Source organism: Ovis canadensis, chromosome 2 (genome assembly GCF_042477335.2).
Source record: "Ovis canadensis isolate MfBH-ARS-UI-01 breed Bighorn chromosome 2, ARS-UI_OviCan_v2, whole genome shotgun sequence".
NCBI classification, from domain to species: Eukaryota; Metazoa; Chordata; class Mammalia; order Artiodactyla; family Bovidae; genus Ovis; species Ovis canadensis.
The window spans coordinates 180,559,751-180,572,477 of record NC_091246.1 but is presented as its reverse complement, the minus strand read 5'-3'; the positions used below and the strand labels follow the sequence as shown (position 1 = coordinate 180,572,477).

The window sequence follows — 12,727 nt, the reverse complement described above, 5'->3', positions numbered from 1 at the left end:
CAACTGATAAAAAATGTGTATGGTTAATATTAGTCAACTTTATAAGACTACTTTTGCAATATAGAGAAGATCAAACTCAGGGCTGATGTATAGACTTTCAGGCGACTTAAGCAGAGGAAATAGAGGACATCGTTTCCCCTTAGAATCTGAGAGGGATCCACTATGTAGTATTTATTTGAGAAGGAAACATTAACCTCTTGGCCTAGTTTTCTTGATTTATAAAATTTCAGAAACAGAAAGCTGCTTCTGTAAAGCTGCTTCTAGCTCTAAGGTTCCTGAGGTTTGTTTTTGTTTTGTTTTTCCCACCTGTACCTGAAATTTACAGTGACCACAGGAATACTCTCTTGAGCTATGTTCTTGGTGTGTGAGCAAGGAGGTCCTTTGGGGAGTGGTACCAGCAGCTTGTTTTGTAAGTGCACTAAATAGGACCCTAGTGGTCTGAAGGAGCACATGCAGGTGTTCCCTGGTGTCCTTATTTGTTTTAACATTCAAGATATTTGATTCATTCTGGTATTTTACCAAAAAATTCCCAAAATCTTAAAAATGTATTATAGCGATTTTTAGAATAATTTGAAGTCCTCTTCCTCTGAGTTAGGATTAGTAATATAGTTCATACTTCTCTGCTGTAGTTCCATTTATATACTAGCATTGGATTCCCACTGGAGTATTCCTGTGGTTACTGGCATTGCATGTTCTTTAGAGTACTGTTTCTATGGAGTTGAGCATGGTAACAAAGTCATGAGCCTACCTAAAGATGTCTGTTTTCCTGCTGCTTCTTACTTTATTGAGTAAGGGATAAAGGCTAATATTCTGTTATAATCCATGTATTTGTGGAACAGAATTTAATATAATGCAGTAGTACTTAACAGATCAAGATAATAATATAATGATAATTTTGAAATTGGATGGTATTCTCTCTACATTTGTGTATGTGTGAAATTTTCCATAAATTTTTTTAAAAGGTCATCTTTATTCTTTTAAAATACTACTTATTTTAGAAAGCATATATCAAGCTTGTCATGTTCTTCAGTGTACAGGTTTTATAAAAAATATATATATAGCCCTGTAAATTCAACATTTATGATTATTTCAGTGTTAAATTTTATGAGTTTTCATATTTTCTTTCAGGGACAGAATGATGCTGTTGAAATTGGAACAAGAAATTTTAGATTTCATTGGTAATAATGAGTAAGTCCTGACCTTTAACAAGAAAATAAATTGTCATCACAGTTATTCAAGATCTGCTAAACTAGTCTTTCTTCTAATTCTAGGTCTCCCCGTAAAAAATTTCCCCCAATGACATCTTACCATAGGATGCTCTTGCACAGAGTCGCCGCTTACTTTGGATTAGACCACAATGTTGATCAGAGTGGAAAGGCTGTCATAGTAAACAAAACTAGCAATACAAGAATGTAAGTATCAAGAAAGATTGTTGTATGTGTGTGTGATAATTCTTTATCTTTAACATCTTTTATCTCAGGTTTTCCACGTGTTTTAGCAGCCTGCTTCAGCTTTGTGATGATAACCTTATGTGACAGGTCTAAAAAATACACTCTGCTCACGAGATGTAAAATGCACCAGTCTGGACTGAAATAAGACAGGTGACTGAAATGAGACAGGTGAATGAGGATTGCTTTTTTAGAAAGTAGGAAAACCTTCAAAAATCATGATGTCAGTGATGTTTAATAACCATTTTCTTATGGATTTTAAATTAGTACAATTTAAATAGCTACGGCCAACTTCAGGCACATTTAAAAGGAAAAAGCAAACTTTAAAACCCTTATATTTTCACTAATTTTCTATCATTTCACTGTCTTTTCCTCCTATATTTTTGGTTCTTTTTTTCCACAGATCTCAGGAGAGTGGGACTGTTGGTTGGTTAATCCAATATTATCCATAATATTGTGTACCCTTCTGGGCTATGTATGACTAGTGAGCAAAAAATATTAAGTTAAGAGGAATCATTTGCATTAAAAAGTGTTAGCTTTGTATGGTGAAACAGATAATCAGTGCTGATATTTGGGAGCAAAAGGTACAATTCAGAGGCACCTAAAGTTATATGTTCACAATACCTCTTTTGTCTATTAGTAAAACTAGTCCTAAAGCACCCTGTTGAGTTCAGCTAAAATTCTTCATGGTGATCCATCAAAAGAATTTTCCATATTAATTTCATATGTGGCAGCAGTGGATCTGTGAGCAGCAGTCACCTTCCGATACCATAAATAATGCTTTTCAGTTCATAATTTTTCTTCTTTCCTTGAAGCTAGACTTCTCAAGGTTCTGTCTATTATGAACCATTTGGCTTGCACAATTATATTTAATTCATTCATTTCTCTTTTGTTATAATGGTCTTTACCCTTGTAGCTATCATATTGTTTGGTTGCACTAAGTTGGTTTTCTTCCATTTTAAATAGTATTTTGTCAAAAAGGTATATTTATTGGTGGAAGCTTGTATTTTTTAATTGATTGTTACTACAACTAAAATTAATGAAGACAGCTGTCTTTGAAAAGGATCACGTGTTTCTTCAGGGATTAAGTTTTAGCTGTACATGTGAATCTGATTTGTCTACTGCCTATCTTTTAGTCTTTTTTAAATATCTTTTAGCTTTTTCCTAGTTAGTTATTTCATGACTAAGGTGGGACAGTAACCGTAAGCTATGAGCTGGACTGAAGGTGAATAGAAATCTACTTCATTTAACCAATACCTTTCAACATTACTCAGAGCTGCTGGATACCCAAGCACATGTTCATTAGCAGGCATTTTGACTAACATTTCGACTGGTGACTCTCTAAGGTTTTCAATGCAGTGTAACCTCAGTTATTTGAATGCTACACATGATTTCAGGGTTCTCTTTATCCAGGTAGTCAAGAGTTTAGTTAAACACAGATGTTTATAATGTATTGATACCTAAAGAAGAATGGATCAGTAGCATAATTATAACTAGACATTTCAGATCATTGAAGTTACACTGTATTTTTATTTTTTTCTTCTGGAATATGAAGAAGGATGTAAATCAGAAAACCTTAGAGAACTGCTCCACATTGAATAAAAACAAACTTGCCTTTTCCTCATAGGCAGATTGCCCGCTCCAGCCTTGAACCAGTGGTGTTGTGGATGTCAACAACCCGGTGTCCACTGGGGTGTCTCATTGGAGCGGGAAGTTGGCGATTGCAGGGCAGTAAATTCAGGCATCTATAAAAGACAGAGGTAAGACAGTCTTAAGGTTAGCTGAAATGCCTGCTAATACTATTTGGTGTGGGAATCCAGCTGCTCTTAGAAAAGTTGCCAGGCTCTTGGTTAAATCTTACAGTCATATTGGAATAACAGTCTCTCACCCAAGTACAAACTCCTTGAAAAAGAAAACGTGATTTTGAACAGCTGCAAGAATAGTTGATATAAACCAATGGGTCAGTCATGTGACAACAGTATATGGCCATTGTCAGGATTAAATAGATAATCTTTCAAATTCCTTAAGAAAGCAGTCTTTTTCTCATCAGTTTGGTCAAGGAATTTTTCTTTTTTTTTTTACTCTTTATTTTTCTCTTTAGTTCTGTGTATAGCTCTATGTGGAGATATGTTCTGTTTCACGTATCTAAATATATTTTAAAATAAAGATTTCTTCAGGTTACTTAGATAATTATCGTTTAAAATCTTTGCATCATTTGACAGGATGTAGACACAGTACTCTTAAAAATTCATTAAGTTAAAACAAATATTCAGAAGTGTTACTTGATTACTATGTATAATGAAATATCTTATGAAGTTTGCTGAAGATGTCCTTACTCAGGTTTATTTGGTTTAGAATTTATTTAAGGTACCCATAATAAATTACGTGACTACATAATATATATTTTAAGTATATGTAAAAAACTGCTTAGGAGTTCAGTTAGCCTTTCTTTATTGCCTATAAATATATTTTTTATAGATCACATATTTCAGTTTTATAATAGAATGATATTAAGTCTCAGGAGTGTTGAATGAATTAATTTGTTGTAGCTGAGAATATATTTCAGAAAGTGAAATTTTATATGATTATAATTTTCCAAGAGCAATAGCATTCCATCTGTTTTCTGGATCCCAGTAGAACTTGCAGCATTTCCATAGAGGAAAAACCAATCAGCCATGAAATATGTTGTTAAGAGTTCATAATCATTACTTTAGGTCATAACATGAACCTTCAAAAAACCTCTTTTTAACCTGTTTCAGTTAATACAAAACAAAGATGTGCCCTGCTATAATTAAGAATACTTGGTAACTTGGTAGCATTTTGAAGTAATCTCTTAAGTTTTATTAAATTCAACCACAAAATATTTGGTTATGTAACATCAGAGCAGGTTCTGTAAGAGTGTAACATAAGATACTGTGCCATACTTTTTCCTTTGTTCCAGAATTGTTTCTTTGAATTAAAGGAGGCAATGCAAAGAGGATAGACAGGCTTACATACCAGGGCTCAGTCATTTCCTTGCCCCCGATCTTGGACAGTTGCTTTAGTCATTTGATCCTCAGTTTTGTCAGTAGTATTTATAATAATAACAAACGTCTACTGTTTTAAGTGCTGGTCATCTGTTAATTCATTTCATCTTCAGAACAACCTTATGAAGTAGGTAGACTGTAATGAGGAAAGTAGGGAAAAGAAAGGTTAATAAGTAACTAAAGCACCTAAATGTTAAAGCTGAGTATTTGAACCTGAGCAGTCATATTCCAGAGCCCGCAGTGTATTTAATATATCCTTTCAGTCATGACATGGGATAGTTAATGTTTTCTCATAAGATTATTTTTGAGGAATAACTAAGATAACGTAAGTATCTATAAATAACGCCAGTGAGTGGGAACATACTGTTTTTACCACTTTTCATAAAATGTAATATTTAACTTTTTTATGTTTTGTTCCCTTGGTTTTTGGTTTGTTTTTTAGACCTGATCAGAAATTTACTGAACATATTAAGGATGATAAAGGTGAAGACTTTCAGAAACGATATATCCTCAAGAGAGATAACTCTAGCTTTGACAAGGATGATAACCAGGTAACCTCACACATTTGGAGCATTTTTATAGATGCTGGACTTATCCTGGCAGATCATTTCCCCAAGATTAAGTGTTCTCTTTTCTTTAGATGAGAATACGTTTGAAAGATGACAGACGAAGCAAATCTATAGAAGAAAGAGAAGAAGAATACCAGAGAGCTAGAGACCGAATATTTTCCCAAGATGTACGTACTGACTTATATTTAGGTCTTCGTGTTTAATTATATGCTAATTGCATATTCACTCCTCCCTTAATCTGTTGATCATATTTACTTTCCGCTACATTTGTTACATATAAAGTCATCTTTTTAGCAATACTATAGTCCTGTTCATGTTAATGATTTAATAGTTTGTAAAATACTACATTGCTGCAGTTATGTGTACTTTTCAAAAGTTGGAAGCAGATCAACTAAGAAGCAGTACTTTGGACTGAATATATAGTTTATGTAGTATTTTTTCCTCTCAGACTTCTCACAGAATGGAGATTTTAGGAATATTGGTCACTATCTACAAAATCGTGCCCTAAGTCCTGCTTGCTAGTAGACTTTTCTTGATAAATAACTTGTTTCTTTTAAAGTAAAGCTAATTGATTTTTTAAATTAATATTTATTTTCCACTTTATATGTGATTATATGGAACAGATCTTTTAAGTGGCTGCTTATTTTACACATATATTCAAGAAGAGAATCAGTTCGGTTTTACCAGTATCTGCTCTATGCAGTACTAGGGACTAGTCAAGGATATAAGAATATATGTAATTTGTGTTAATACTTTCAGAGATAGAAATTTTCTCTGTATTAAAAAAAGGAAATAACACTAAAATCTAGACTGTCAGTTAAAAGTTTATAGTATTCAACAAATCTTATTGATCACCTATAGTAGGTACTTTGCTGGGCACTAAATAAATGTATCCATGCACATGTACAATAAATTATCTCCCAAACAGCCCTATATGCGGTATCACTGTTTATATTCACAGATGAGGAAACTGAGGCTCCAGGAGACTAAGTAAAATAGAGAAAGATCATCTAGCTAGAAAATGACAGGATTCACCCTAGGTCTTCTGAACTCAGGGCCTAACCTAGATCTATTTTCCTCTGTGATTGTAAGATGGATGAGGTCTCTACCCATGATCACTATTGAGATAATGACAATACAGTGTGTGATTGGTATAGAAGCATGAAGGTGAAATAGGGAGCACAGTAGAGATGCACCAAAAACCAGAACTCTGGAGTGAGAGGAAGGTTAGCTTCCAAGAGGAGACCTGAGGATTGAAGTGTTCCACGTCCAGTTAGCATCTTCAGGGGCCAGAGATAAAGGAGAGCTAGACTCATGAGGAACTGAAGAATTCATAATCCACCTGGATTATAGCCTAGGGGGCAGGAAGTGAGGGGCGTTTCAATCGGAGAATTAGTAGGAATCTTATTTCAGCTTGCTCCTGAAATCTGGTGCAGGGAGTTGAGTTTTTAGCTAGAGCAGGGTTCAGCAAACTTTTTCTTACGGCACAAATAATGAGTATTTTAGGCTTTGCTACTATACAGCCTTCATTGCAACAACTCAAAACTCCAGTTATTAATACAACAGCAACCATAGACAATATGTAAATGAATGGACATGGCTGTGCTCCAGTGAATCTTTATTTAGAAAACCAGATAGCTAACTGTAGTTTGCTGACCCCTGTGCTAGAAGATTGGGCTTCCCTGGTGGCTCAGAAGGTAAAGAATCTGCCTGCAATGCAAAAGGCCTGGGTTCAGTCCCTGGGTTGGGAAGATTCCATGGAGAAGAAAATGGCAACCCACTCTGGAATTCTTGCCTGGAGAATTCCGTGGACAGAGGAGCCTGGCAGACTACAGTCCATGGGATTGCAAAGAGTCGTAGACAACTGAGCAGCTAACACTAAGTACTAGAAGATCAGTGAGCTATTAAGGAGTGGAAAGTCATGATCAGAGAGGTTTCTATGGCTTCTGCTGTTTAAATTGGATGAAAGGAGCAAAACTGATAGCTTGTAAAGTAGAAGACTTTTAATTAATACAAGATGCAAAAATGATGGCTATCTGAATCAGGTTGTTAGCACTGGGAGGCTTTTGGCTGTAAGCTGCATTGAGGCATAGCTGCTTGTTCACTGCTATAGCTGCTGCCAAAGCAGAGCTGATCATTCACTTATTTGTTGAGTGAATAAGGTGGAATCTACAGACGTGTATATATCTTGAATATTTAACAGTGAAAATGGGTTTGCTTGTTGGAAACAATATTTGAATTTGAAGTTACTTTGTACAACAGAAATGAATTGCTTTAAAAATATGTGTCTGTTAAAAGTAAGCATAGTATCTCCAAGCCAAAAAGATTTTTTCATTATCATTTACTTGTGTACCTTACTGCCATGTTTGATTTGAGGACCGGGAGTAACTATTGTTTTTTTAATTATTACACATGATTCTTGTTGTCATCATTGGCTTACAGATGGCATTATTTGACAAATGCTCAAGTTTTTATATCTGTTCTTTCTTTCTAGTCCCTGTGTTCCCAAGAGAATTATATTATTGACAAAAGGTGAGGACTTTAACATTTGTTTTGGTAAGTGTCTGACTGACGCTAATAAAAGTAAAAATGTTTTATTAAAATGCCAACAGAATCCAAGACGACGATGCTAATAGCACTCAGCAGAGGCGCCAGATATTTAGGTACTGGAAGCATGTTTTCATGCAGTACAGTATTGAAAATTTAGAGCTTTTTTTTTTTCTTCATAGTTTTCCTTTTTGTCTCTATTGGCTTTTCAAACTTTTATTTCTAAATTGCAGAGTTAATAAAGATGCTTCAGGAAGATCAACAAATAGCCATCAAAGCAGCACTGAGAATGATTTGAAGTACTCTGAACCACGGCCCTGGAGTAGCACAGATTCAGACAGCTCTCTCCGAAACTTCAAGCCTGCTGTAACCAAAGCCAGCAGCTTCAGTGGAATTTCAGTTCTGACAAGAGGTGATAGTTCTGGAAGCAGCAAAAGCATAGGCAGGCTTTCAAAAACAGGTACAAACATCTGTCTAGAACTGTACAGCCAAACATTAGTTTCCATAATGTTGGCTTGGCATTTATCATGTGGCTTCTGTAATTATCCTTAAATAAAAGATTCTTATCAGCAGTACATTGAGCACCTCCAAAGTACTTATGAGGTAATATGTGTATTGACATTAGGATTTATTCTCTGTGAGACAGATTGACAGACACCAGTTAAAATAAGAATCCTCCACTGTGATGTAAACTTAAATCAGGTTGGTTAATGAAATGTCATGTCTTGTTTAAGTGCCTTAGGTGATTGGAAATCCTTCAGCGCTTAGTTATAGTTAGAAGCTGTGGTTTCTCACTTAGGATTAGTTAACATTGATTGCATTTTTAGTTAATACCATTATTAGCTGAAATTCGACTACTACTATCACATTATTGTTTGCATTTCATGATAAAGTTCACTTGCTATTCAAAAAATGCATAAAATTGCTGAGACTTTTTGAGAAATTGTCAAACTAAAGAAATGTAATACAGTATAATTATTATAGATGAGTAGAAATTTCAGTAACATTTTCATTCTAAAGCTTCTTTATTTTAGATTACATAACTTTTAGGCTCATAGCATTTACTCTTTTCACTTTCACTAACTGGCTTCAATACTAAAGAAGTTTAAGTCTCTTTTAGAATCCTCGTGGATCTTTATTTTTATCCCAAAATAATCAGGAAAATCAGAAATGGCACTCTGCTTATCCTTTTGGGTAAAGCCTAGACATACAGTTTTACAGAGAACAGTTGAAGGGAGAGGTGTAAATTTGAAGGTGACAGTATTTTTTAATCTCTGGCTATAACTCAGTGCTTTAAATTCTTAAGGTTTTTGAATTGCACCTGTCATCTTTTTAACATATCATGTGGATGTTTACAATGTCTTAGTGTATATGATATATCACCAAAGAAAGGTAAGTTTTATTAATGTAAGAAATATGCATATGTACCAAATATGCATTTATTTGATAAATGGTCACTTAGTCATCAAGTCATCATAACAAAACTACTCATGTGTCCTGAGAAAGTCATTTAGACATACAGTCAAATCAAAACATTTTAAGAACATGTACTATTTATGATCTATATTATCTTCAGAGATGAAAATAAGTATATTTTTCATATAGTTATTGGAAACAGTTATTTTGGCACAATGTAAAATAGAAGTTATCCTTCAGAGAAATCTATATAGTGTATCATATTTGTTTACTTCTTTCTTGAAAAAATAATTCTCCCATAGACTCAATTCTGTTTTTCAAAACCTAATTAATTCATCAAAATCTTTCCCTTTCTTCACTGTTTCATTGTCTCCCTTTAGCCATTATACATCAAATTAGTTTATTAAGTATAGTAAAAAATTTTAAGCTAGTGTTAATGTAATTGCTTAGAATAGTTTTATTCTTTGTCCCTTACTGTGATAAAAATTGAAAGTTGACTGTACATTGTAGGAAGATGCTATGATTATGAGCTGAAAATGAAAGTATGCAATGAAACTTGACAGTTGTTTCTCTTAGTAGAGAATTTACTGGTTTTGTTATTTCCTACACTACTTTGAAACCTTTCTGTGTTCTTATAGAGAAGGGGTTTCTGATATAAGAAGTTTGGGCATTTGACTGTGCCAAGTTGTTTGTCCTAGGGGCAAATTATAATCTATATATTCCTAGGTGTTAATCTAAAGGTAAAAATGTGTATAACTTTGTCCTTTGGGGAATGTGGATAATGTGTATTTTGTGGCTGTCTGTGGCTGATATTATTACAGACTTGCTTAAGTTGCATGCTTTGGCTTTGACTTACTTGACAACTTAATGGGATAAGTCTTAGTGTATTAAACTTTTTTTTGGTGGAGAGGGGAGGCACAATTGTACAGTAAACCAAAAATAATTTATGCTTTTATGTGTTTAACTGCATATTATGCAATATGAATTTTATTGTTATGTATTTAAAGCCTGCATCTTTATATAAGGTTTTAAAAACTCCCTTTTTTATTACTCCTCCCCTAGGTTCTGAGTCTTCTGGTAGTGTAGGGTCATCTACGGGCTCTCTTTCACACATCCAGCAGCCTCTCCCAGGTACAGCTCTTAGCCAGTCTTCTCATGGTGCACCTGTCGTCTATCCAGCTGTCAGCACTCATAGTTCTCTTTCCTTTGATGGTGGCCTAAATGGGCAAGTTGCATCTCCTAGCACAAGCTTCTTTTTGCTTCCCTTGGAAGCAGCAGGCATACCACCTGGCAGTATTCTGATCAACCCTCAAACAGGTTGGTATCCAGAAAAAGGTGTATTTCAGTTGAGATGTCAGGAGTTATCTGAAAATTAAAGAATGTATATTAAATGTATTATCTGTATATGTGTTGTCAGCTTTTTATTTTTCATGAGTGATTAGCATTTTCCCTAGAACTTTATTAAAAACAGTTTATGCTAGAGAATGTTAAAAGACATATTTATATCAGAAAATATGTTTCTCCTTGTGACATTGGTGACATTGTCTTTTAGGTCAAGTCATGAAACAGTTCATTTCCTAGAAGTGCAACCACCACCTTTGGAAGAGCTTTATTCAAAAGAATTTTATCCTGGGGAAAATAGTATACATTTCATGAAAAAGGAGAACATTAACAGCTCTTACTTCTTTTATAATGTAGTGAAAAGACCTATAAGTAATTGTCCTTATGAATATGGTAATTGCTTTCTACTGAGGAAAAGCTATTATAAGCTACATCTTATTATTAATGAAAAAGTAATCATTGTTAATTAATATTGACAACACATTGTTTGCAGTTAGGAGGTAGTACTTTGTGTTTATTGAATGTTTATTCTGTGGCATATACTATGTTGTGCTTTAAATACATTACATATAATAACCCTGTTAGGTGAAATCTACTTTTACAGATAAAGAAACTGAACCTCAGAGAGATTAAGAAACTGCAGTCATTATATATATTAATTTTTTTCTTAAGTCAAAAGAAGTCTTGGTTTCTAATCAAAACAACATAGCCCAATCATATAGTTAGATAATGAAAACAACCTTAAATCGTTCGTTAACCTTCCTTAAATATTCACAGATAGCTGATATGGTCAGACTAGCATGGTAATTGTTGGGCGAGGTAGATCCAGCTAGAGGGTCAGGGTCTCTGAGTGTTCCTGAATCTTTCCTTTTGTTTGTTGTAGAGAAAACTGTGGCTTGGAAAGTGTTACCTTCAGATGTCATTTGTATCTTTTGTTTCTAAGAAACAAATTAAATTAGCATAGGAAACTGACTCTTAAGAAATTCAGTTTTGGTTTATAATGATTATCTTTTGATATCTTAGGTCTGTTATATAACTAAACTGCCTGTTTTCCTGGAGCAGGATATAAGATGATTTAATATTTTACTATTTTCTATTATTTTTCATTCCAAACATTAGTTAATATGTTTTTGGAAACATGGAAGTGTCCATTGAGTAGGAAATTATAAAGTGAGAAACTAATCAACCTGAAATTGAATTGTACACTTAATTTTAAATTAGTCCAGAAGTGCCTTTTTTTTTTTTTTTAGAAAAGCATTACAACACATCCAGCTTTTTTCAAGCAGTCCTTAAATTATGCTGAAACATACTTTCATTCAAGTCTAATCTACCATTGTTTTAAAAACTAATAATCCACAAATACCCAGCATGATTTCATTTTAGTTCTCTATATCCATCACATAAATTATCAGGAAATTAACTGATGAAAATAATTTGACTTTGGAGAACTGTTCCCATTTGATCGCAATGGAACAATGTATTCTTCTCTCCCAAATATTATCTTATTATATGTTACATTGGAGAAGGAAATGGCAACCCACTCCAGTATTCTTGCCTAGAGAATCCCATGGACGGAGAGGCTTGGTGGGCTACAGTCCACGGGTCGCAAACAGTTGGATACGACTGAGCGACTTCACTTTATTTTTCAAAAAAAGAGAGAATGTTTTGGGGGCTATTTAAGACAGTACTATTCAGTCAGATTTCTCTTATTTTATATTTTTCCCGTCCTAAAAGGGTATCATAATCAATGATCTTTTTATTTCATAATTTTCTTAACAGTCCAGTCTTTTTTTTTGTTTAGTCATTCAGTGTATAGTATGGGAAAATACTAATCTTTGAATCTGTATGTACAGTGAGAAAAAAGTCTGAAAGAAGTTATCCAAATTAACTGTAAGATTATGGGGAATTTATTTTCCTTTTGATCTGTATTCGTTGGCTATTTTCCCACGATAAAAATATTACTTTGTGTAATAAAAAGTTGTTTAGAATCTATGTGTAGAGTGGCTTAAAATATTCCTCCAGTAATTGATAACCAGTAAGCCTCAAAATCAATACTGAAGTATCCTCTCATTTTATGAAAAAAGCTCACTGAAATCAAAAGGAAGTTATTTTAGATAATTATTTAGAATTTTTAGATTATTTCCTAACTTTAACAAGTTAGAATCTATGAAATTAGGACATTGCCATCAAAGCCACAATTTGAAATTTTGAAGTTATCAGCCATTTAATTTTCATCAGGTTTTAATCATACTAGTTAAATATATGCAATGTGACCTATATGTTAAATATTTCCCATCTAACAGGCTAATTAATGAATTGCCAGTATCCCAAAGTCAAGTTTTGTTTTTCCCTTCAAAACTGAGATGTTACACAATCCTGT

At 33.8% G+C, this 12,727-nt stretch overlaps 1 protein-coding gene across 15 annotated transcripts in view; it reads left to right on the top strand.

Moving 5' to 3' along the window:
• The window catches only part of R3HDM1 (R3H domain containing 1), a 95,684-nt gene that overhangs the window by 27,387 nt on the left and 55,570 nt on the right, over positions 1 to 12,727 (top strand). For 8 of the 15 annotated variants that reach the window (XM_069577691.1, XM_069577689.1, XM_069577690.1 and 5 more), the window contains 8 exons: positions 1,129 to 1,188; positions 1,272 to 1,412; positions 4,917 to 5,025; positions 5,115 to 5,210; positions 7,538 to 7,575; positions 7,656 to 7,706; positions 7,824 to 8,050; positions 10,069 to 10,323. In XM_069577691.1, coding sequence (XP_069433792.1) covers positions 1,129 to 1,188; positions 1,272 to 1,412; positions 4,917 to 5,025; positions 5,115 to 5,210; positions 7,538 to 7,575; positions 7,656 to 7,706; positions 7,824 to 8,050; positions 10,069 to 10,323 — 977 coding nt within the window. The remainder of the gene's footprint in view (positions 1 to 1,128; positions 1,189 to 1,271; positions 1,413 to 4,916; positions 5,026 to 5,114; positions 5,211 to 7,537; positions 7,576 to 7,655; positions 7,707 to 7,823; positions 8,051 to 10,068; positions 10,324 to 12,727) is intronic. The other 7 variants (XM_069577697.1, XM_069577695.1, XM_069577696.1 and 4 more) reach the window with 2 other exon arrangements.